Source organism: Prionailurus bengalensis, chromosome C2 (genome assembly GCF_016509475.1).
Source record: "Prionailurus bengalensis isolate Pbe53 chromosome C2, Fcat_Pben_1.1_paternal_pri, whole genome shotgun sequence".
Lineage (NCBI taxonomy): Eukaryota > Metazoa > Chordata > Mammalia > Carnivora > Felidae > Prionailurus > Prionailurus bengalensis.
Window position 1 is genome coordinate 80,556,241 of NC_057350.1, and position 24,352 is coordinate 80,580,592.

The 24,352-nt window shown below is 51.7% G+C and overlaps 1 protein-coding gene across 5 annotated transcripts; it reads left to right on the forward strand.

Moving 5' to 3' along the window:
• The first annotated feature begins 299 nt into the window (after positions 1 to 299).
• Positions 300 to 24,003, forward strand: BCL6 (BCL6 transcription repressor). Of its 5 annotated transcripts, none has more exons than XM_043594621.1 (10): positions 320 to 457; positions 11,083 to 11,121; positions 11,965 to 12,136; positions 14,355 to 14,576; positions 16,241 to 17,212; positions 17,743 to 17,927; positions 19,355 to 19,522; positions 20,424 to 20,554; positions 20,672 to 20,809; positions 22,785 to 24,003. In XM_043594621.1, exons 3-10 carry the CDS (start codon positions 11,976 to 11,978, stop codon positions 22,926 to 22,928), a joined length of 2,121 nt encoding a protein of 706 aa, XP_043450556.1. In that variant the 5' UTR covers positions 320 to 457; positions 11,083 to 11,121; positions 11,965 to 11,975; the 3' UTR covers positions 22,929 to 24,003. The 5 variants fall into 5 exon arrangements, with proteins under 5 accessions (XP_043450560.1, XP_043450555.1, XP_043450556.1 ...); XM_043594624.1 differs by lacking the exon at positions 320 to 457 and adding an exon at positions 466 to 8,411; XM_043594623.1 differs by lacking the exon at positions 320 to 457 and adding an exon at positions 8,861 to 9,912.
• Positions 24,004 to 24,352: the final 349 nt, after the last annotated feature.

The window sequence follows — 24,352 nt, forward strand, 5'->3', positions numbered from 1 at the left end:
CCGGGAAAGCAAAGCGCACTCCCCCTCTTATGTCACCGAATAGCAAATTAGTTCTCAGAATTCCAGAGGCCGAGCTTTGCTACAGCGAAGACGCCGACGTCACAGAGGGGGCGCCCACGTGACGCTGGCGGAGCAGGCTGTACCAACGCGCAGGGTCCGGGAAGGGAGGGACGCCGTCTGGCCCCTCCAGCCTCCAACAGGAACCCCCAAATCTGAGACGTCCAGACGCTGAAGAATTCGAAATCTTCCTGGAACTGTAAAAATACTGTGGCTTTGAGGGCTTTCCATGGGCCAGGAGAGGCAAAAGTCCCGGAGAGCTGACACCGAGTCCTCCCCTGCCACGTAGCAGTGGTAAAGTCCGCAGCTCAAATTCCGAGAATTGAGCTCTGTTGATTCTTAGAACTGGGGTTCTTAGAAGTGGTGATGCAAGAAGTTTCTAGGAAAGGCCGGACACCAGGTGATTATTGCTGTTGCTGCTGCCGCTGCTGCTGCTGCCGCCGCCGCCGCTGGTGCCGCTGGTGCCGCTGCCGCCGCCGCTGCTCATGATCATTATTTTACCTTTTAATTCTTTTTTTTTCCGCTCTTGCCAAATGCTTTGGCTCCAAGTTTCCTATGTGTATCTATTGATATAAATGTATATATTTATTTATTCTAGCTGTCAGGTGTTAAAATAAATGCCGAAGATTAGTCCCACGTCTCTCCCACTCTAGGATATAGATTTTTATATATTTATTATTTTATTCTTGTTGTCTTTGAGTGAATCGGCCGGTTTGGGGAGGCTTTTGCCACCCTCCCTGGTGTTGTTTTGGTTTTGGAAAAGGAGGTGGAGGAGAGGAAGGAGGGGAATTAGGGGGCGGCCGGAGCCGAGAGGACGAGACAGTGTTTTGGGGGGGTGCTTCGGGCAAGTCTGGGGGCTGTCTGGCCCCAGACGACGGAGAGGACGCGCGCTCGCGCTCTCGCTCTTTCTGCTGCTGCTGGCGTACGGCTTGTGATCTCGCTGGATTCGGGCGGCTGTGTTTTTTCCCTCTTTTCTCGCTTGCAAACTGCCTTCCTCGCTCCCTCGCTCCTGCCTCCCCTTCCCTCCCTCCCTCCTCCTCTCCCTCGCCTCTCCTTCCTTCTCCGCTCCCGTCCTTCTGGGTGACTCCGGGAGACGGGGAGGGAGGCTGCCCGCTCGCTCGCCCCGCTGGCTCCCTTCCATCGGCCTCGCTCCTCTAGATTCCTTGCCTCCGAGCCGAGATTTGGGAGGAAAAATGCAAGCGAACTCCTCGGGTTTTGTTTTTCTCTCCCCCCACCTCCCCATAAACCCAGTTGAAGTATCGTTTCTACTATTTCCTTTTAGAGCCGCGATCTTCCTAACGAGATCCGAGTGTTTTGGTGTCCCCTTACCCTGTGTTTTGGGGGAGGTTTAGCTTGCCTGGGGGCGGGGATGTTGAATACTTTGAAAATTATTCTTTCATGTTGCAGTCGAGGGAGTCAGGAACCCCGCTCCACTCCCTCTCCCCATCCCGAGGAGAGCGGCTGGTGGCGGGACAGGGATTTGGGGGTGGGTGGCAAAGGGGTGCGCGTTTGCACCTGCGGTGCCGTTTAGCGTGCGGGGACTGCGGGAACCTTCACCGGACGGCCCAGACGAGCGGGAAGGTGGCGGGATTTCTGGCGGTCGCGGTGTTTGTGTTTTGGGCGCTGCGTGACTCGGTGTTAGCTCCCAATGGCTGTTCCCCGCCTCTCCTAAATTTTGTCTTATTTTTTCCCATCGTGCGAGCTTTGTAAAAAGACAACTGCCAGCCGGAGAGTAGCCGACATCAGGCTTCAGATTCTCGAGGTCCTTGCACTGGGCGAGGGGAAAAACAAACAGCCCCAGCCCGCGTTCCTACGTGCAAGACCCGGGAGGAGAGAAGGGCACTCTGTGGCTCTGGGTGGGGGGCCTGGCGCGGGAGAAGGGGGCGCGGGCGCGAAAGGGAGATCTTTGTGAGTGATTTTGCAAAAACGGATTGCGAGGTTGGTTGGATTTGCAACCTGTGGCTCCTGGAGGGAGTAGGAATGGGGGAAGGCGGCGGCGGCGGCGGCCCGGGGCGGGAGCGGGTGGGGAGTTGGAACCTCGGAAATCGGCTGGGCTCTTGGGCAGCGGGAGCTAGGGGCCACCCCGCTGCGGGATGTAGTGACCGTGGTCAGTGTCTTGAGAACTGTGGATTGCGTTGCCTTTATGATGCTGTGTTATTGGAACTCTGGCGAAAAATGAACTAGTGTTACAATAATGAGTTTTAAAACTCTCCCATGGAAAACAAAAACACAACCCAATAGATTTTAAAAAGGAAGGAAGGAAGAAAGAAAGAAAGAAAGAAAGAAAGAAAGAGAAGAAAAGACCTTTCTATAGGGTGCCCCTTTTTGCAATGGTTAAGACTTGGTGGTGAGGGTCCAGACTGCTGAACAGGGAGGAAAACCCCAAACAGGATACCGAAAGTCCAGAGCTGTTACTGGGTCCCTCACAGATGATCACAGAAAGCTGGACATCCCCATCACCACCACCACCAGCTACAGGAAACTAATTTAATTTTTTAATTGATTTTTTTTCCATTCAGGTTATAGTTTCCAGGAGGAAAATCTTGTCACTCTTTACTTTTTCTAAGTGTCAATACATGCATTTTTTTCTGTCCAAAAAAAAAAGTGGGGCAGGACAGAGGGAACCAGGGAAAGGGCTGTTTAGAAATACAGTTTGTGGCTCTGAGCGATGCCACCGGCTTCCTCTACAGAGACTGTCAGTTTCCCTTTTTCTTTGCAAGGTGTGTGTGGTTTTAATAAATAACTTTAAAAAATAAGAGGGGGGCCGGCAAGATCTGTCAGGAGACAGGTATCTATTTTGCTCACTATTTACTACCAAGAGCCTTTGGCACTGGAACAGAACCTCGTAAATCTGCAGCCCAAGTTGAAGTTCATCTGGCCCTAGTCCACACGCTATTCCTGGAGGTAGCAAACATGAGCTCAAAGGAATGAGGTGAAATCACATTCTTGCTTTAAAATATATACTTTTTTTTTCTTTTTAAGGAGAAAGGATATTGTCTCAGAGGGGAGGAGGAAATGGAAAGAGTGTGCCAGAAGACGGGCATTCCCTTGCTAAATGGCTGCAGTTGAGTCCTCAGGCTGAAATAGAAACCTGTAGATGGGAAATATTTCCCCCTCCCCCCACTTATAAATAGAAGTTTCCAATATCCTATTTGGAAGACTCTCCAATACTGCAGGCCCAAGCGCTGGCTGGTTTTAAGGGTCTGTTGATAGTGACAATAAGGCCAGAAGCTGTTGGTAAATGGGGCAGCTTGAAGGAGAAGGAAGCCAGAAGAGGGAATTCTCCAATTGGCCTTTTCGTCTGTGCTGTTCTGAAGGGTTTTACCCCATGCTTTCTTGAAAAGACTCTCCAATTTATTCTGGGTTTGGTGGACAGGAATGGGACTCAAAACTCGTAAGCTGTCGTTTGCTGAGCCCTGAAGAGTTCCAGTTATTGGTTGAGTAAAAGGGTAGCCAGGACTAGATGTCAAAATCCTTCCTTCCCTCTCTCCCCTGCCCGGTAGCCACACTCACAACCCACTTTATTGTGAAAAACTTAGAGATTCGGAGGTGGTGGTGCGGCAGCGCCACCCCTCGGTGGGTGAAACTCTTATTTGCGAAAGTCAAATATTTGGAAAACATTGTGAAATGACCTTATGAGGATTTTTTTTTCTTTAGAAAAAGGAGATAAAACTACCTTTAAAAACAAAATGGACTTTGTAGTAGATCTCTCAAATGGGGAAGAAAAGAGTTGCTTTCCAGCTAGGATACTGTCATAACAGGCAAAGAAGTTCCGAGTGTGTGTGTGTGTGTGTGTGTGTGTGTGTGTACACACGCGCGCCCGCGGAGGGTCGCCTAGTTGGCTTTTAGGTGAGTTCTCCTGACGGAGGTAGCCTCCTTCCCCCTTGGACTTGACTTCTCAGAGCACCTGAATTCTGTTGCCAGTCTGACACTGACAGAAGGAGGAATGTGTTGGTGTAAAAACAAACCAGCGATTGGAAGTCCTGCAGTTTTGCTGGCGGTGATGGTGGTGGTGTATATGGGGGCTGGGCTGGGGACGCAGGTTTGTGGACGGCGTGGGGGCAATGGTAGGCCAGTCGAGCAGGGTTTGGAGCTCTCTGGGAGTTGAAATAGTGTGGCGCGTGCCGGTTTCCTGCACTGCGCAACAAGTGGGAATGCCGCCGCAGTGATCCGGCCGAGGGTGCTGTGTTGTGGTGAAGCTGGCCCTTTTCTCTTCTTCCCACTCACTGGAAGCCAGGAATGGCTCTTCCCCGTCCTCCCAGCCTCCCAGCCTGTGACCAGCAGCCCCACCAAAAGACCATAATTCGGTGGGGTCTTTGGCCGAGAGCTGTAAGCCTGGGTGGAACCCTGTTCTTGGCCTCCAGGGCCCCTTTTCTCCGTGGGGATCAGGAGTTGATTCCCGGGTCGACTAGTATTTGGCAAGAAACTCTGCTAATACCTTCGAGTTCCACTCTGCTTTTTGAAGACAAGCGCTCCCTTTCCTCCCTTCTAATATATTCAGCCCTTCCGGTTGGAAAAAAAATCACGGTATAATTTGTGAACGCAGCTCCAGATACCGTGTTGTGGCTGCTAGAGGAGTGCGCATCGGGAAGAACGGAATTACATCCAGTAAATTAAACGTTTTGCAGAGTTGCTTGTAGAGGCAACCTCCTCCCCCTAACAGATCAAAAAAAGAAAGAAAGAAAGAAAAGGAAAGGAAGGAAGAAAGAAAAAAAAAAAAAGAAAAGCCGGGGACAGTCGGTTGTGGAAGGCTGCGGAGGCGCGGTAATTTTCGAACGTACTGAGTCTGCCACCTAGTGGTAGATCGTAGCCGAGTTCCCCGTCTGGGGCGGTGGGCAGCCCCTGTCACCTTCGGGTCTCCCAAGTATCCCCATCAGGTACTAGGACTGACAGAGGAGGAGACCATCCAGTGAGGATGACATCCGGCCTCCAAAGTTTTGGTAAGATGGATGGAGATTAGGAATCCTCCAGATGCTTGTCCTGTCCACGGTCCCCCAGCGAGGGGCATCAGCCTCCACTAAGAGAACCTTAAGACAACCCGTATTGAATACACTCTCTGTCTCCGTGGCTTCTCCCTGGGTGAAGTGTGGGGGGTGGCGGGAAGCCTTGGGGGCTCTAGGACATAAAGCTCTTGACAACTGAGGAAACAGGCCTCATGAGGGTGGTCTGTTACCGGTGAGTTAGTACCCTAACTGGGACAGATTTTTTTACTTTCTGAATTCCAGGTCAGTGACTTAAATAAAGTCAAAGGCGAGTTTTTCTCTGCTCCTTTGGAGTACCTAAGAGAAAGCAGCAGCAGTGAGATCCATGATTTTAATGTCTCAGGTCAGCGTAGCTGGAAACAGTTACCCAGGTGCCTTGAAGGAGTTTCAGAAAGTATGGCATAAGATTTTCAGTGACAGGTACGGACAGCCTAATGTACTGATGAGGGTGGCGGTCTCAGATCTTGAGGAGGGTGCTTGTGTTAGCGGGTGATTAGGTCCCAGTCCCTAGACTTGCAGAGATGTACCTCCCTGCGCCCCAGGCTCGCATTTGGATACTGAAGTAACTCTCTTCCCCTTCCTTCCACGCTGCTTAGTGACTTGACCAGAAATCAGTTGTGGAGGGGGGTGAGGAAGATGGCAGGGGGGGGTCATATGGACAAGCAGGGGGGGTAATCCCTGTAGAATTTTGGCCACAATAGTTTCTTCTTAAGCAAAAGTTTTATTTTCTTGGAGCTGAAAACTTAAGATGGCAAAGCGCGCGTACGGGTGCCGGCGACCCCTAGCGACGGCCGCCGGCGACGCACACCCGCGGGAGGTGCTGCCGTCTCCACCTCCCTGGTCCTAGGAAATCGAGTTCAGCCTCTCCCACTGCGGGAACTGTCGGAGGCCGCGTCGGAGAAACGCGCCTCTGTTCGGGTTGGAAACGAATCTGGGGATGTGTTTGAAGAGCGGTCAAGTTTGACTCATCGCTTTCCAAGGACAGTTAGTGCCTTCCATCTTCATTAAGGTGAATAAAGACCTTGGCTGACTTCTGTCCAGATCGGATTTTTAAAGGCATTGTTTGCTTGGGGACATCATGCCGCTCCCCTCCCCCGGCAGCCTTTTTGCAAAGGCAGAGCCTAGTCCAGCCTGGATGACCGAGATATCTCTGCTTAGGGACGTAGTTTGTTGGCATTGTCTGCCGGCTCTTTCTGGAAGGCTGTCGCGAGCTGGGCGCATGGGGAGCGTCCCTTCTGCAGCTCCTCTTCAGATCTTGATGATAAAACACATCCCTCTATTTTATTGCATTTCCTAGAAGCTTGCAGGCTTCAAAGAGCGCTGTTGGCAGGAAACGTGATAGAAATAAAGTCAGGACATAATGTCCCCGAACACCTCGGTCATCCAAAGCGTCTGCCGAGGCTACCGCGTTATCAAATTCGCTTTCATTTATTGTCTACTCCACTCTCCCGCCCCCCAGTCAAGAGAGCGAACAGTGTTTCTCCCTTTAAACGAAAACAAGCGCGCGGTTTAACCCCACCCCCTATCGCTGGACCACTGTGGCTAAACTGGAGCAGCCAGTTAGCTGAGAAGCTGCGCGGAAAGGGAGCGCTTGGGCAAGAGCCCTGATGCTGGTTTCACTACGGCAGCTCCAGCTTTAATTAAAATTCCTCGTCCCCCCCCCCCCCCCGCCCCAAACAGTGCGTTGCACTTCTAGATTCTCCTTTGGATTTCTCAGAGAGTTATTGGTGTTATTAGATTACCAATAATCCAAAGGCCGGCCGGGATAGAGAAAGGTGGGGGTGGGGTGGGGATGTGAAAGGCATTCTCCAAATCTGGAGCCTGGGTCTAAAGTAGGTCAATGGGAAGGAGAGGCGGGGCTACATGGATATTGTCGGTTTCTAGCCTTGATGGAGGGCTCTCTCTAGTGTCAGGCAGCGGTAAAACACGATTAGGTTTTAGCTCCCGGAACCACGGGACTCCTAATTTCCAATAAGTGCATGTACTTAATTTTAACTTCCCTTCCTAGATACTCACCCCATTCCATATTAAATTTCAACCTTCGCTTTCACCTTTATTCCACCGGGCGAAGGGATGAGAAAGCCTCCAAGTAAGATTTTATGAGGCGGACGAGGCCCAGTCTTTACCTACCGCCCGGACCCCGCCTCCGCCGCTGATGGGATGCGCGACGCAGTGAGAGACCGCCCGCGGGTTTTAGGAGAGGACTATGGCCTCAGGGGCTACGTCTTTCGTGCCCCTCGCCCCGGAAAATTACTCTCGGAGCCCACTACTAGGACCAATTAGGAGAGGGCGCCCAGGGGTTATAATTCCGAGGAAGGTCATGAGAAAGCTAGGCAATCCAGGAGCGCGCCCATGCGCGCGCTGGGGTCAGCGCCCCGGTCCCTGCGCAATCCTAACCGCGTCTCTACGTGTTTCGGAGAAATCGGATTCCGAAATCCCGAAACCTAGCCAGGTTTGGCCTGGCAGCTCCTATTCTAAAGACTTTGGGCGGAAACCGAGCTGAGCAGGGTTCCCCTACTTGCCAACGTAGGCGGAAGGGGCTTTCGGTTTGGTTTTGCTCCAGGTCGGCTGGTGCGCACTGGCTGGAGACCCTCAGTCCTAGGGACTCCCATCTTTCTACTTTGACGCCTGGCCTATAACCAGCCCCTTAAGGGGAGGGGGGGGGGGTGGAGCAAGCAAAAAGAGAGAAAGGGGGGGGGGGGAAGAGAAAAATAAATAAATAAATGACGCACCAGGCAAACAAACACGAGAATTAGGCAATTCTAAGTCCTGAAATGAGTTTCGGATTGGACCCGAATTCCTGGGTTCTGGACCGGCTCTGCTACTCACTTGCGCGACTTTCCCCATGTATAAAATTTTTGTGGGGGAAGGGTTGGACCGCGTGAACTCAAGAATCCTGGATCGGGCGCCGGCGAGGGATTTAGGGGAAAGTGTGCCTATTCCCCGCGAGCCTCCCTGGGCGGCCCCCCCTCCCCGGGTGAATCCCCGGCGGCCCTCGCGCCGCAGGCAGCGATCCTGGCGGCCGTCGGGGGCCGGCAGCTTCCTGGAAAGTTACTTCTCGTTGGAAACGGCGATAGGCAGAGAGTGTTCTGTGAAATCCGCTGAGCTGAGATCGACTATGTTCCGGGAATGAGAGGGCTGTGCCATTCCCCTCACTGCCCACTGCCTTGACGGCGTAACAGGAAAAAAAAAAAAAAAAAGGCACACACAATGTTAGCTACCGAAGTGTACGAAACGTTTTATTTGAATGTAACCAAATTAAAGGTTGCCACGATCTCACCACGGGGCCTCCGACGCGCCTGCGGGGGCTTCGAGGCAGATGGGCCGCGGCGCCCGCAGAACGCCCGGGGGTGGGCGGTCCCTGGCGGGCAGGTACGGTAAGGTCGGGGTGGGCGCATCTGTCCGGGCTTGCTGGGGCGCGCAGGGCTCCGGTTTGTGCCCGTGTGAGCCTGTGAGAGGAAGCTCAGTGCCCGCCGAGCGGGAGAGACAGGGAAAGGGTGGACGGGGGCTTTCGTGTTGGCTCACTCTCTCTCTCTTAACCTGGCTCTCGTTCTTTTCTGCCCTCCTCTCTTGTCTCTCCGCCTTCTCCTTCGGCTGCCTTCTCTTCCCTCTCTGCCTTTTGTACAGGGAGAGGGTCCCTCGTTTTTCTTCTCCAGCTTCTCTGAAAGATCTGCCTTCTCCTCAAGGTGCCGAATTGAAAATCCCGAGGGAAAAGGCAGAGGAGAGAAAGTGTGTGGGTGGAAAGACAATATTTAGGTCTCACTTCGTGGTTACTGCGGCTGGGGCGGGGTAGGGGTGGGGGGAGCCCACGTCTGGGCCCTTGCAGTTGTCAGTTTCTCTTTGACAGCCCTGTTCTTTTGGCGGTTGTTTCTGTGTAATGAGTATTGTGTGTGGCGTCCATGGGATTCCGGCTGAAGCTTAGTAAGACAGAGTTTGTCCAGGACTTTGCTGGAGATTAGCTTTCAGTCTTGGGCAAGGCTTATCCCATGAAGCGTCGGTGGCCTCCCCAGTAAATCAGGGCTGTTATAAAGATCACAGACGATGATGGATGGGGAAGGCCTGAGTGGTCTGTAGGAAACAAAGCAGCTGCTAGGGGTCCTTCCACACTTGCGGCAAATAGAGGGAGGCATGGCTTCCCACATCCACCTTAACACGCACTCACTAGCTGTGAGGTCCCCTAAGATAGACCCAGCTGAAGAAGAGGTGGGCTTAATAAGGATGAGCCTCAGTGTGTGTGCGTTTGTTTTTGACCAAGCCAGGCAGAGGTTTAGGATGAAAAGTGCCCAGCCCCAGGGCCTGGCTGACAGACCCACCCCCACCCCCACCCCACCCGCAGGGGGCAGGAGGTGGGAACGTGTCGTTTGTTTGCTTCGATCTGCATATGGAGTGAGTCATTGCCACTTGTCAAGGTGAAATGGCAGATCTGGGCTTCCTGTGGTTCCAAAAATCTGTGAGTGGAAATCCACAAGCGAGCTGGTGGTTGAAGCTGGCTAAAGGAGAGCCTTAGATATTCCAGAAGTGTTCAGGGATGTTTTGCACCGGGGGAAGAGAAAACGGTTTGTAAATGAACCTCTCACGCGTCTCCAGTGTTCTTTCTCAACAGAGACAATCATTGAACTTTGGTTAGGACTTTGGTTAGTGTATTTCTCTTTGCCCATCTTGAGTTAGGATGGGGAGAGGAGGAAATAGGTTCTTTCCTCTCCGTCTTTTCCTCTCCCTTCCCCCACTCCCTTCCCTTATCCTCACTCACTCACATGCACACACTAACCTTGAAGCCCATGGGATTGAGTGACTGGCACTTGGGACCACAGAGAAATGTCAGAGTGTTTGGTTACAGACTCAAGGAAACCTCTCATTTTAGAGTGCTCATTTGGTAAGATTCAGCAGCCTGGAATGGGGGCAAAGTGTTTGTGTGGGGGAAGGAACTTAAGAATGAGATTCACCCACATTAGGGTGCTGTCTTGCATGTTCTACAGCACGTAGGCTGACTTGGAAAAGGGACAGGAACTTGAGCCAGAAGACCTAGGGCCGGGCCACTAACCATCTACGTGGCCCAACATGACCTCCCTGGCCTCAGGCCCCTTTACCCGGAAAATAGCTCTAAAGGGCTATGATTTTGAAAGGGTTGGGGGGGGGGAGGAGCTGAAAAGGATTCAGATACTGTTTTATGTTGCAGCCCACATGTGATCATAAATAAGAGTCCTACACCTGTGCTTTAAAATTATTTTGTTTCAGAGAAACCAATTTGGAGCGGGTACATATTCCATGAGTCCTCCCTGGCCAGTTCTCAGTCAAAGCACACAATTAAATCTTTCCCCAGCAGAGGGAGCACAGGCTTGGAAGTTTGTAGTACTATGGTCTCAGACCCAGGAGGGAAAGAAGAAGTAACTTTGAAAAAGACTAAGATTCTCAAGGAAAGCATAGCTAAGCCATCTCGGGGTGTATTCTGCAGATCCTGTGGTTATTAAGTGCTTCTTAATACCTCTTTTGTCCTAAGCAAACCACTTGAACTCCTGGGCCTCAGTTTTGTCAGCAGCGAAATGGGGATAAACGATATCGACCCAGTAGACGTTGAGAAATCATTTTAAGACTTGAAAGATAATATTTTAGCAGGTTTTGAAAACTGTCCACATCTTTAAGGCCCCCCCCCCCCGAAGGATCATTCTCATTGATATTGAAAGAACCACTTTCCTTGTATTTTTCTTTCCCATAAACTCGGGCGGGGGGCGGGGGCGGGCTTTGGTTGGTATACATTTTTTACTGTGAGACAGGAACGGTGTGTGTATATGTACGTGTATTTAATGTGTGCCAGTGCGTTCCTGGTAGTCAGGATAAAAACGTTATTACTGCGTAGCTTTGGGTGCCTTTGTTTCCGCAAGCGCAGACCTGGAAAAATGTTTGCTGGCTTGTGGTAAAACCGCTCCAGCTGGCAGGCTGCAGCTATCAAAGTAGAACCAAATACGTGTGTCCTAAAATAAGACTGTAGTGGACAATCTAACATTCATGAAATCAATTTCTCTTTGCTTTTTTCTCTTCCCTGCAGATTTTAAGCAACATTTTGGACTGTGAATCAAGGCATTGGGTAAGTAAATCTAATTATATGCTTTAAAACTTTGTGGACAAACTGTTTCTTTTGAAATTTGCCAATGCATGTGTTGCTGTGAACTTGGCCACTTTTCATTAGATGAGATAAAGAATAGCCAGTTCCCTTCTGCATCGTTCCCAGGCCTCACCCACTCACCCCTGTGTTAGACTATCTTCACCGTCGTGTGATCATACACCCTCTCTTGTTTCTTGGTTCGGATCCAATGTAGCCACCTACTATGCTCCAGCAGCACGCTGGGTGCTTGAAGTACATTCAGACAATTCTAAAGCCTAAAAGAGGAGAGAACAGATGGTGGCTGGGATAAGGAAATGAGATTCGGACAAGAATAGCTGTGATTTTTGAGAACCTACTATAGCCCAGGCACATATCTCTAAATTTTACAAACACATAGGTATTACTTACCCCCGTTTGGGGAAACCAAAGCCCAGAAACAATAAACAGTCTGCCCCATGTCACACAGCTAGCAAAAGGTAAAGCTGGCTTGCTAACCTTCCAAGTGTGGTTTCTCTCCCCTGTAACACACTTACTGCCTCTCAGTGCCCGGCCGAGTATTTGGTATGTGGGAAAAGCGCTCCACAGATATTCATTCATGTCCGCTTTCCCCGAAAGGCTTTTTTCTAGTCCCACTTGTTAGATAAACGTTATTTTTCCCATCTTACAGATGCCCAGAGATGGGCCACAAATTGGTCCAAGACCAAACCCGAGGGACCTCGGTTTTCATGCCACATGTTAGCAGGCCGAGGCTCCTGTTCTCACACTCCTGGCAAACAGGAGTCGGGTGCTGGGGAACCAACAAGATTCTGACCCTTTGCTTTCCAGGTGAAGACAAAATGGCCTCGCCGGCTGACAGCTGTATCCAGTTCACTCGCCATGCCAGCGACGTGCTTCTCAACCTTAACCGCCTGCGGAGCCGTGACATCTTGACCGATGTTGTCATTGTGGTGAGCCGCGAGCAGTTCAGAGCCCATAAGACAGTCCTCATGGCCTGCAGGTGAGGGGTCTGGAGGGGAAAGACGGATGTATAAAGGCGAGCCGACAGGGTGGGCAGGCAGCGAGGCAGAACAGGCGGGCCTTTCGCTGTGTTCGGAATTACATGGCACTTGTCTCCAGACCTCAGCCCGTGGCCTGGCAGAGTAGGTTCCCAGGGAGCGAATGAATGCACGCGCTTCTGGGGAAGAAAGAGTTTCTGTTCTGTGGGAATAGAGGGAGAAGAAATCGTATACTGTCCCAAGAAAGGATGTGTTTAGACAATAACATGGAGAATAACTCCAGTTAGAAGAAGTCAGAGGGGGGTTGACAATATTGTAAGCAAGTGAATTTGATATCTTTTGCCCTTTTATTCTGTAACTATATGCGTTTAATCCTGTGGCTGTATTTCCATGGGTGTTTCAGGGTATATATGTGTAAGTTAGGAAGAGTGAGCCGGCCGATTCTTCGTATTTGCCAAGTATTTCATGTACACAGAGCTGTGTTTTTTAAGTTTATTTATTTATTTTGAGAGAGAGAGAGAGAGAGAGGAGGGCCCGAGAGAGAGGGAGACAGAGAATCCCAGGCAGGTTCCATCCACACTGTCAGCACAGAGCCCGACGCAGGGCTTGAACTCACAAACCGTGAAATCATGACCTGAGCCAAAATCAAGAGTCAGACGCTTAACTGACCAAGCCACCCAGTGGCCCCCCAGAGCGATTCTATATTATATCTTCTCCCTGGATCTTTGCAGTGGCCTTCTGTGGTATGGAGGCATTACCTCCATTTTATAGACAGTGAAACAAAGACGCAGATAGGTGAGCCGATATAAAGTCAGGGATCTCTATCGCTAGCTGAGAGCTCACTCAACATCTACAGCAAGCACCTGTTTTTGGTTTTTGTTGTTGTTGTTATTTTTTTTTTAATTTTCTTTTTTTTTGAACGTTTATTTATTTTTGGGACAGAGAGAGACAGAGCATGAACGGGGGAGGGGCAGAGAGAGAGAGGGAGACACAGAATCGGAAACAGGCTCCAGGCTCTGAGCCATCAGCCCAGAGCCTGACGCGGGGCTCGAACTCACGGACCACGAGATCGTGACCTGGCTGAAGTTGGACGCTTAACCGACTGCGCCACCCAGGCACCCCAGTTGTTGTTATTTTTAATGTTTAATTTTTGAGAGAGAGGGAGGGGCAGAGAGAAGGAGACAGAGGATCTGAAGCGGGCTCTGCGCTGACAGCAGAGAGCCCGACGCGGGGCTCAAACCCATGAACCGTGAGGTCATGCCCTGAGCCGAAGGCAGACGCTTAACCGACTGAGCCACGCAGGCGTCCCCAGCATGTATTTTTTAACAGTGGCAAAAACAGAGATTTATAGAGAAAGGAAAGTAATAGAAAATACTCACCAAGTGCTTACTGTGTGCCAGGCATCATTCTATGTACCCTTTATGTTTTCGTCCTTGCCGCAACCCTGTCGGGTGGACACCGTGGCTCCTGGTTTGCAGATAAGGAAAGCAGGGTGCAGAGAAGTTAAGTATCTCACCCAAGGTTGCACAGCTACTTCCTGGTAAAAGTCTGGCTCGCTTCCAGCAACCCATTAAGAAAGAGCAGAATCCAGACGACAGCCCAGAATCCTGACTTGTGATTGAGTGCTCTTTCCTCCATCAGACAGCATGGTAGCCGGAGTCATGGCCTGAAGTTTCACTTGTGTCTTCGAGGAATACTGACCTTACGGAAGTCTATAGACTTTTAGCAGATCAGTAGACTGTACACGTAGGCATCATTCTATTTATTTCTCATCGATGCGCAACTTGTTTCTAAAAACATACAATGGCATTTTCAAAATAAGGATCATAGGAAGAGAAATGTTTATCTCAAAGCTAGAGACTAAAAATGGTAACAGCAAATGAGTGCCGAATTTCACTCTGATGATCCATGCACTTAAGACCATAAGGAAAATAGCTTCTGTGACTTTGAGAAAATCATTTAACTTCTGATCTTTGTCCCCCCATTCGTAAAGGGGAGAATGATAATATCTACCTTGCAAGGTTGTGAGGAACATAGGATAATGTATGTAAAGTGCTTAATGACTGTCTGGCATTTAGTTAGCTCTCCATAAATGGCAGTTATTATTAATTGCCACAGAAATTCTGGAGCAAGGCCCAGGGGAGAGAGCGGAGCCCTGACACTGACTGTAACTGATGGCAAATTCTGTCTGTGATAGTGAGACATTTGTTTGTTTTATAGCGGCCTGTTCTATAGCATCTTCACAGACCAGTTGAAATGTAACCTGAGCGTGATCAACCTGGATCCTGAGATCAACCCCGAGGGGTTCTGCATCCTCCTGGACTTCATGTACACGTCTCGGCTCAATCTGCGGGAGGGCAACATCATGGCCGTGATGGCTACGGCTATGTACCTGCAGATGGAGCATGTTGTGGACACTTGCCGGAAGTTTATCAAGGCCAGGTGAGCTGGCGTGGGGTTGGAGGCCTTCAGAGAGCCTTGGTAACGCTTGCATACAGGATCCTCTGTGATATGCGCAACCTACATTTCCACAATTTTTGGCACACTTCCACCTTCTTAATTCTTGGGCTCCAGGCAGGTGGTGCTCTCCGGAGAAGCCCTGTGCTTTCTCTCTTGCTGTCTTCTATTCGTTTGACGTGTCCTCTCCTCCCGCCCGTCCTGTCCGGCCTAGCTTGGATGCCAGCCCCCACCCACGGATGTTTTTGCAATGGCCACTCTTCCTCCCTCAGCTCTTCCTCTGTGTCCCTAAGCCTTTGGCCTGTCCTTCAGACCTTCCTTCTGTTTTAACCATTTGCATATGTAGTTGAGTTCTCCTTTAGACTTCCGTCACAATGATTTACATGGGCGCCTTAGTTCCCCTACCAGACCGTGGGCTGGCTTTACTCACCTTTTACTTTGCCGTTGCCGGGCTCCTACTGGAGAAGACCATTTACTGAATCACCCTGAGTTCACTGGGTCTAATCCCCTACCTGAGGGCCGGTCAGACATGACCGTCCTTTAAAGGTGAGGAACCTGAGAGCCAATCAAGTGAAGGGCTTGGCTAAGTGGAGCAGAGACTCAGGGCTTGACTTTTTTAGAAGCATTTGATTCAGCTGTTCTAGGGTGATTGCACCCCTTATCGCACAGAAGGGTTGCTAGCCTCTGTTTGAACACCTCCAGGAGCCAGGAACCCAGTGTTCTCAGAGCCACACGGTCTCCCCTGGCCGGTTAGAAAGCTCTGCTTTATGGCGAGCCGGAATGTGGCTCCCTTAACCTTTGCTCATTGGTTCGAGCTCTGTTAACTATGAGCATGTTGAGCTGGCCTATTTTTCGCCCACATAATGTCCCTTCAAGAACGGGCAGTGAGAGCTCATTGTCTCCTGTGGGTAATCGTGGTCGCAGGAGCATCATTGCTGTCCTTTGCCAGTGCTTTCACTGGGTCAGGCCTCGTGCTCCTAGTGGTTAAGTAACTCGCTCCAGCTCACGGAGCTGCTGAGTGGCACGGCAGAATTGGAAAGCAGGTCTGGCCGCTTCAGAGCCACGGCTTCCAGGACGGGCGTCCGCCACCCGTCCTCCAAAGTCAACTTGCCCAGGACTCTAGCCAGCACAGAGGCTGAGGCCTGTCTTCAACAGGGCACCAGTTTTTTCCAGACCCTCGGAACACGTGGCACCAGGATTGCGTGAATCCTTCCCTCCCTGAGCCTCAGTTTCTGTGTGTGTAAAATGGACACAATAATACCTTTCTCCCTTTGCAGGATTTTGCCTGGGTGAGACGAGATAAGGGCTGGCAAAGCTGCTTTCCCTTCTAGGATATCTGAGGACTTACAGATGCACACACATGTATACTGGTGTGACTAGACATGAGATGTCATGTCTAAGCAGGCACAGACTGTGTGGCTAACTCGCTGCCCTTCTGTGGGTCTCGTCGCCCCTGCTGTGGGCTAGATTGCTGGGTTCCTAGCATAAAGGCCTTGTAACTGAAGTCCTTCCCCCCTCCAGACCCACATCCCTTACATCTAAGCTGCCCAAGCACAAATGTGGTTATGGACGCCGGGGTCACTGGGAAAGCCCTCTGTTCAACAGCTCTGATTTGGAGGCCCATGTCCCCTCTCTGTTTTCCCCTGCAGTGAAGCCGAGATGGTTCCTGCCATCAAGCCTCCCCGTGACGAGTTTCTGAATAGCCGGATGCTGATGCCCCAAGACATCATGGCCTATCGGGGTCGTGAGGTGATGGAGAATAACCTGCCACTGAGGAACGCCCCTGGGTGTGAGAGCAGGGCGTTTGCCCCCAGCCTGTACAGCGGCCTGTCCACCCCGCCAGCCTCTTACCCCGTGTATAGCCACCTCCCGGTCAGCAGCTTCCTCTTCTCCGATGAGGAGCTGCGGGATGCCCGGATGCCCGTGGCCAACCCCTTCCCCAAGGAGCGGGCCCTCCCCTGTGATAGTGCCAGGCCCGTACCCGGCGAGTACAGCCGGCCGGCCATGGAGATGCCCCCCAGTGTGTGCCACAGCAGCATCTACTCGCCCAAGGAGGCCGCCCCGGAGGAGGCACGCAGTGACATGCACTACGGCGTGGCCGAGGGCCCCAAGCCGGCCGCCCCCTCGGCCCGGAATGCCCCATACTTCCCCTGTGACAAGGCCGGCAAGGAAGAAGAGAGGCCCTCCTCCGAGGATGAGATTGCCCTGCATTTCGAGCCCCCCAGTGCACCCCTGAACCGGAAGGGTCTGGTGAGTCCGCAAAGCCCGCAGAAGTCTGACTGCCAGCCCAACTCGCCCACGGAGTCCTGCAGCAGCAAGAACGCCTGCATTCTCCAGACCTCCGGTTCACCGCCGGCCAAGAGCCCCACCGACCCCAAAGCCTGCAACTGGAAGAAGTACAAGTTCATTGTGCTCAACAGCCTCAACCAGAATGCCAAACCAGAGGGGCCCGAGCAGGCGGAGCTGGGCCGCCTTTCCCCTCGAGCCTACACCGCCCCGCCGGCCTGCCAGCCGCCCATGGAGCCTGAGAGCCTTGACCTCCAGTCCCCAACCAAGCTTAGCGCCAGCGGGGAGGACTCCACCATCCCACAGGCCAGCCGGCTCAATAACATCGTCAACAGGTGCTTTCCCAGGCAGTCCGGGCCTGGGGTCAGGGCTTCCCACGCGGTCACTTCTTCTGATGGAGGCGGGGCTGTGTTCTTTTCTTGCCTGAATACTGAGTATGTTAGAGGTGTGCAGTGAGCACCCACTGATTGAATTCGCCTCAGTAAGGAAGCATATTAAGCTTTGATCTATTTTGTCAGAGCAAGAGCGGGAAAATCCCCTCGGCGGCAGAAGAGCATTTCATGAATCCCCAGGGCAGCTTCTATGGTCTTGGCAGGGCAGGGCGATCTCGCCCCCGCTTTGGACTGAGCTAGCCTGCAGACTGGGACTGGCCTGGGTCGGGGTGTTGGCCCAGTGTGACCCTGTCAGGGGTCTCAGGGCGTACGTTGTTTAGAGGTAGGCTTGATAACTCTGTGGCCCCACATCCAGAGCGAGGCAGCCCAGCTCTGGGCTCACCTGAGCACAGGAAGGGCAGGGGCAGCGTCCAGGCCAAGTGGGGTGCTTTATGCTGCCCAGCTGCTGAGGCTCTCTTTCCTCCTGCTCACAGGTCCCTGACCGGCTCCCCCCGCAGCAGCAGCGAGAGCCACTCGCCTCTCTACTTGCACCCCCCCAAGTGCACATCCTGCGGCTCTCAGTCTCCGCAGCACGCAGAGATGTGCCTCCACACCGCCGGCCCCACATTCCCCGAGGAGATGGGAGAGACCCAGTCTGAGTACTCGGATTCTAGCTGTGGTGAGTCCCCTTCCCTCCTTCCCTTCCCTTGCCGGGGAGAAGGAAGGCCCCTGCCTCTGCCCGTGGGGTTCGCGTTTCCATTTCACGTATGCTGTTGTTACCGATTGGGAGAAGTCCCCGATTGGAAGGTCACTGGCACTTGACCATCACCAGTCCATCACCCCACTCTTGGCCTCTTGAACCAGGCAGACGGGAGCGATGGATAGGGTGTTTGAGTTCATCTGGGCTAGTAGAGAATGACCAAACGGCCTTTTCAGCTGCATTCCAGCTAAGGTAACCTGCGGGGCTGGCTATAACTCCCAGAGCTTTCTCGGCTGCTGGGGACCCAACGGCCTGACCTGTGTTAGTTCCCCCCAGCTGGGCCGTGCATTCCGTAAGGACAAGCAGCCGACTGTAATCATTCCTGCGTCTCCCACAGATCCCAGAGAATTTCTAGCATGGAGTAGGCAACTCGGCTAATGTTAGCGGAATTAGATTCGTGGAACTGAATTATTAAATTGAAGTGTTGGATACTTTGTGATTGGCATCCCCAGTTTTTATCAGATAAAAGCCCATCTTTTCCCTCAAGCTCTGGCTGGAGTAGGATAGCCCAGTAATACCTACTCCGGGGTGAACCGCCTGCCATGACACGTCATTTTCAAAACGTTAGCACAAAAGGAAAAGAAATCAGTCCCTCACACTGAGGGATTTGGCACAGGGTCATGGATGTATAGCTGGGAGAGCAGGGACTGTCCCCATCTGTCCCCCTGGCCGCTCGCCTTTTCTCTGCATCCCGTCCCTTCTCTCTAGGCCGCTGTTTCTACTTCCCGTCCTTGTTGGCTCTCCCAATCTCACAGAAGTGTTTGGGGGACATGAAATCCAGAGAGAGATACAGGGTGACCCTGTTCACCATTACTTCCTCATTTAATGACCTCCAAGTGTCATTGGATTTTATATCTTACATTCCTAGAATGCTTTGCGTGATACAGTATGCTCCTGTGAGATAGGCCGTGGGGGGTTGCTCTCCTGACTTTGGAGATGGAGACACAGACAGGCTCAGAGAGGTGAAGGGTTTTGCTCGAGGGCTCCCGTGTATGAATGTCAAGAAAACTATGCAGTGATAGGAAAAGTCAGTTGTCAGAGCTCTCTAGACAGGTAGAGCCGGCTGAGCTTTCCTAAAGCTGGCACAGGCCGTGTAGATACCCGTTGGTTTGTTTCCCTCCTGTACCTTAATACTCAAATCTGTCTCCTTTGTCCTCCACGACTGGGACTCTAAATGCTAAGAGAAAGAAAACGCCACAGGCCCCTGGCTCTGGGTTCTTGGGAGCGTCGGGTGGATGGAGGTTGGGGATCAATTTGAGTGCAGCCGCAGAGGGAAGAAGTGGCCTCGGAGCCCTGCCTCCCTTCCTCATTGTGACTTTGGTGTCCCCGTCCCCGCCTCCCAACAGAGAACGGGGCCTTCTTCTGTAACGAGTGTGACTGCCGCTTCTCTGAGGAGGCCTCGCTCAAGAGACACACGCTGCAGACCCACAGCGACAAACCCTACAAGTGTGACCGCTGCCAGGCCTCTTTCCGCTACAAGGGCAACCTCGCCAGCCACAAGACTGTGCATACGGGTATGGCCCTGCCCGACCCCCCCCCCCCCCAACCCCACCTCGGCTGGTCAGGGTTACTGGGACCAGGATGGGGAGAGAACCGTAGAGAAAGCAGAGTGGGGCCCTGGTCCCCGGCGGGCTGAGGCAGGGAGCAGGCCCCGTCCTGACCCGAATGTGGGCCTAGCCCTGTCACGTCTTTGCTTGGTGACTCATTCCACTCCCTGTATTGTTTGTCTTTTCTCTGAGAAGCTCTGTCCTGTGTCTCTCCCTTCGCTGGAGTCAGAAAAGTTAATCCCAATGCTCAGCCAGCCCTTCTGTGGGCTTTCCTCCACCTGAGCATCTACTCTGACTCAGGCCCCGGCCCTCTCGCGCATGGAATCCCGCCGTAGCTGCCATAAGCAGAAAAGCATGTCTTCTCCAAAAGACAAACTAGAACAGTCTGATTGTATCTTCCTGGCGAATGGTTCGGTTCCTGTATTGGTCTTGGCCAAGGCGAGAGCGAGAAGAGCCTTCCTACGGCGTCTAAATTCACCCCTCAGGTTCCAGAGAGGGAAACTGAGGTCCAGAGGAGGAGAGTGACTTCTCTGAGTCGGCAGTTAGATAATCCTGATGACATGGCCGGTTTCAAGGCCTCCCGGGAGGAACCCCCTCCCTCCCTCCCTCTCCCACCGCCTGTGTTGTTTCTGCTCTGTCCCCGCCTGCTTCTTGACCCTGGCCGCCTGCAGCCTGTGCCGGTGTGTGTGCGCGTGTTGGGGGTGGTGGCCAGGAAGCAGGCCCCTGGATCCTCTCTCAGACATCTTCCAAGTGAGATAACGCTGAGGGTGGCCCCCGGAAGGGCAGTTTGCTTTGAGATCCAGGGACCCGGGACTGCAGGGACCTCTGTCAAATATGGCTTTCTTCATCCCCTTCCTTTCGGTAATAGGTGAGAAACCCTATCGCTGTAACATCTGTGGAGCCCAGTTCAACCGGCCAGCCAACCTGAAAACCCACACTCGAATCCACTCTGGAGAGAAGCCCTACAAATGCGAAACCTGTGGAGCCAGATTCGTACAAGTGAGCAGGGCCATGGGCAAAGGACCCCTCAGCCTCCGCGTGCTGACGAGGGGCTCCCGGGGGCGGGGGCCGCGGCCCGCCCCAGCGGAGCCTCTCATGCTTTGCCCTTCCGTTCAGGTGGCCCACCTCCGTGCCCACGTGCTTATCCACACTGGAGAGAAGCCCTATCCCTGTGAAATCTGTGGCACCCGTTTCCGGCACCTTCAGACTCTGAAGAGCCACTTGCGAATCCACACGGGAGAGAAACCTTACCATGTATGTGAGCCTCTTGTCACCCCCGTGGGCTGGCCTGGGAGGGGTTGAGGGTAGAGGTGCAGCCAGCAGAGCTGTTTGTGTCAGTCTCAGGCACACGGTGGGATGACCACTGAACTAAAGGTCACGAGACCTGGTTTGGGCCTAACTGTCAAAGACACCCTGCTTGACATTGGCTATGTCTCAGTTTGCTCGTCTTTAAAGTGAGGGTATGGGGCTAGGTGATCTGGGCCTTAGGACAGAGGTCCAGACTATAGATCCATTGATTTTGGAGTCATTCATTCATTCCACACTAACTGGCTTCTTACAATTTGCATCTATGTTGGGCTGGCTACCTGTCTACCTAAGAGGACCTAAGGTGTTTGAAAAACAACAGCCATAGGAGTGGGAAGAGAATCAGAAAAATGCGGTGATGGGGCCCCTGGGTGGCTCAGTCGGTTACGCATCCGACTCTTGATTTAGGCTCTGGTCATGATCTCACTCACGGTTTGTGGGTTTGAGCCCCGCTTCAGGCTCTGTGCTGACAGTGCGGAGCCTGCTGGGGATTCCCTCTCTCTCTCTCTCTCTCTCTCTCTCTCTCTGCCCCTCCTCTATTTGCGCTGTCCCTCTCTCAAAAGAAACAAATAAACAACAACAACAAAAAATGTGGTGACAGAAGGGAAAAAAGAGAAAAGGCCACTTTAAGAAATAGCAGGTGGCCAGCTACACAACACGATATCATGAATGGGCCATTGGAATCATAGTGTTCTGGAGCAAGGTTTCAGCCAACCGTGGCTTGCGGGCTTATTACTGAACATTTCATGAGCTAAAAATGGTTTTAATATTTTCAAATGGCTAAAAAAATTAAGAAATAATATTTTGTGGCCCGTGCAAATTATATAAAATTTAATTTTCAACGTCCATAAAGAAAGTGTTACTGGGACACGGCCGTGCTCCTTTGTTTATGTACTGTCCTTGGGTACTTTCCTACTACAGGGGCAGTCTTGTCATTGCGATGTATTTACCATCTGGCTCTTCACCAGTTAGAAATCATTTGCCAATCTCTGCCACCGACGGGGGAGATACTGGCTGGGCAGCTGGAGTGTCTGGTTCTTATTCTGACTTTGACACCAACCTTTTTGGGGCCATAGGCAAGCCCAGACCCTCGCTGTGGACCACAATTTTCTTTCCTGAGAACTGCTATAGATGAGCAGTTTCCAAACCATCCCCTTACAACACTGAGGTTCTTGAATCCTGCCGTCCCTTTTGCCTTTTGAGTTTCTATTTAATTTGAAAAGAGAGTCCCACGGCTTACAAGTGTGGAAACTACTCCGATAGGTGATGCTGACTTTGGTGGCTTTATGGCGTCACTGTAGGTAGGGCTGGGCACAAGAACGAACCAATGAGTGCTTAACCCGTGTCACAAATGTGAGCCGGCAACATGTGGTTATTTTCACCCACTGTTTATCAGTCCCAGGGTGAGAACCTTCTTACTTGCATTTTGTTCTTGGGCAAATTAGTTCATCCTCTGGTGCCTCTGGTTCCTCATCTGCAAAATGAGCCTGGACGTAGCTGTGTTCCTGGGGCTGTTGTGCTCAGTTACCAGATCCACTCAAGGGTCGGGATGGTGCTGGGCACACAGGAAGAATCCAATAAATATGTGCTAGCAGTTTAGATGCACAGATGTCGAGGTAACGGCGACCTTCAGAGTGCACTGCCTCAGCCCTTTACAGAAAGGAAAACCAAGGCACACGGAAGAAACGATGTGCTTGGGCGGGGAAAAGCGCGAGCGGCATCGGAACACGTTAGAAGACAGGGAAGGGCCCTTTGCACAAAGCTTATGTGTCCCTTAGCTGGAGCCAGAATTCTCCACCTGGCCTTGGAGGGGGATGAGCTACCCAGATCTCTCAGAGGGAGACCCTCCTTCTCTGGGTCTCTGAGCAATGACACGTTCCCTGGGTTGGTGACAGCTAACAGTCTGCCTCCGGTTTTCCTTCAGTGCGAGAAGTGTAACCTGCATTTCCGTCACAAAAGCCAGCTGCGTCTTCACTTGCGCCAGAAGCACGGCGCCATCACCAACACCAAGGTGCAGTACCGTGTGTCCGCCACTGACCTGCCCCCGGAGCTCCCCAAGGCCTGCTGAAGCATGGAGTGTTGATGCTTTCCATTCGAGTCCCTTCTCAGAAATCTACCCAAAGGATACTGTAACACTTTACGATGTTCATCCCATGACGTAGTGCCTCTTTCATCCACTAGTGCAAATCATAGCTGGGCTGGGGTGGGGGGGGAGGGGCGGGGGGACCGGGAGCCAAGGCAGCTCCCCTTCCCCTACTGCCATAAAACATTAAGAAAATAATATTGCTTCTTCTCCTATGTGTAAGGCAAACCACGTCAGCAAACGGCAAAATCATTTTATATATCAGAGCGGGGGGAGTATGCAAAAGTTCTGACTTGACTTGGTCTGCAAAATGAGGAATGTATATGTTTTGTGGGAACAGATGTTTCTTTTGTATGTAAATGTGCATTCTTTTAAAAGAAGAGACTTCGGTATGTTATCAAAGAGAGGGCTTTAATTTTTTTAACCAAAGGTGAAGGAATATATGGCAGAGTTGTAAATATATAAATATATATATATATAAAATAAATATATATAAACCTAAAAAGATATATTAAAAATATAAAACTGTGTTAAAGGCTCGATTTTGTATCTGCAGGCAGACACGGATCTGAGAATCTTTATTGAGAAAGAGCACTTAAGAGAATATTTTAAGTATTGCATCTGTATAAGTAAGAAAATATTTTGTCTAAAATGCCTCAGTGTATTTGTATTTTTTTGCAAGTGAAGGTTTACAATTTACAAAGTGTGTATTAAAAAAAAAAAAACAACAAAAAGAACAAAAAAAGCTACCGAAGGAAAAATGTGTAGTTTTGTTCTAGTTCTCGGTTTGTATATACCTGTACAACGTGTCCTACGGTGCCTTTTTTCATGGAAGTTTTCAGTGATGGACGAGCACGCCATCCCTTCTGAAGTGTAGGCAGACACAGGGACTTGAAGTCGTCGCTAACTAAGCTCTCTTTGGGAATGTTTGTCTCATCACATTCTGCGTCATGCTTGTGTTAGAACTACTCCGGAGACAGGGTTTGGCTGTGTCTAAACTGCATTACCGCGTTGTAAAATATAGCTGTACAAATACAAGAATAAAACGTTGAAAAGTCAAGTTGGCTCCGTTCCGGAGGTCTTTCCTTGTGTTGGAATCAGGACTCAGGACTCAAATGGGTCTGGTGTCCTCAGCTCGTAACCTAGTGGGAGATGCTCAAGGACAGGAGTGGCTGCTGGCCATGGGGGGCCTCAGAGGGGCCGAGGCTGGGGCTGGTTCCTTGGAAGCTGGGCCCGGAGCCGCTGTTGGGCCCCAGACCAGGATGGACTGAGGACGGCAGGCTCCAGACCCGGGCCGTGAGGAGCTCAGGCAGGGGAGGTGAGATGGGTCTCTCACCTCTCTTTCTGGCTGGTTCTCTTCTGTTTCTTCACTCAGCCCTCTAGGCCGAGTTCTAATGACTTCAGTTCTA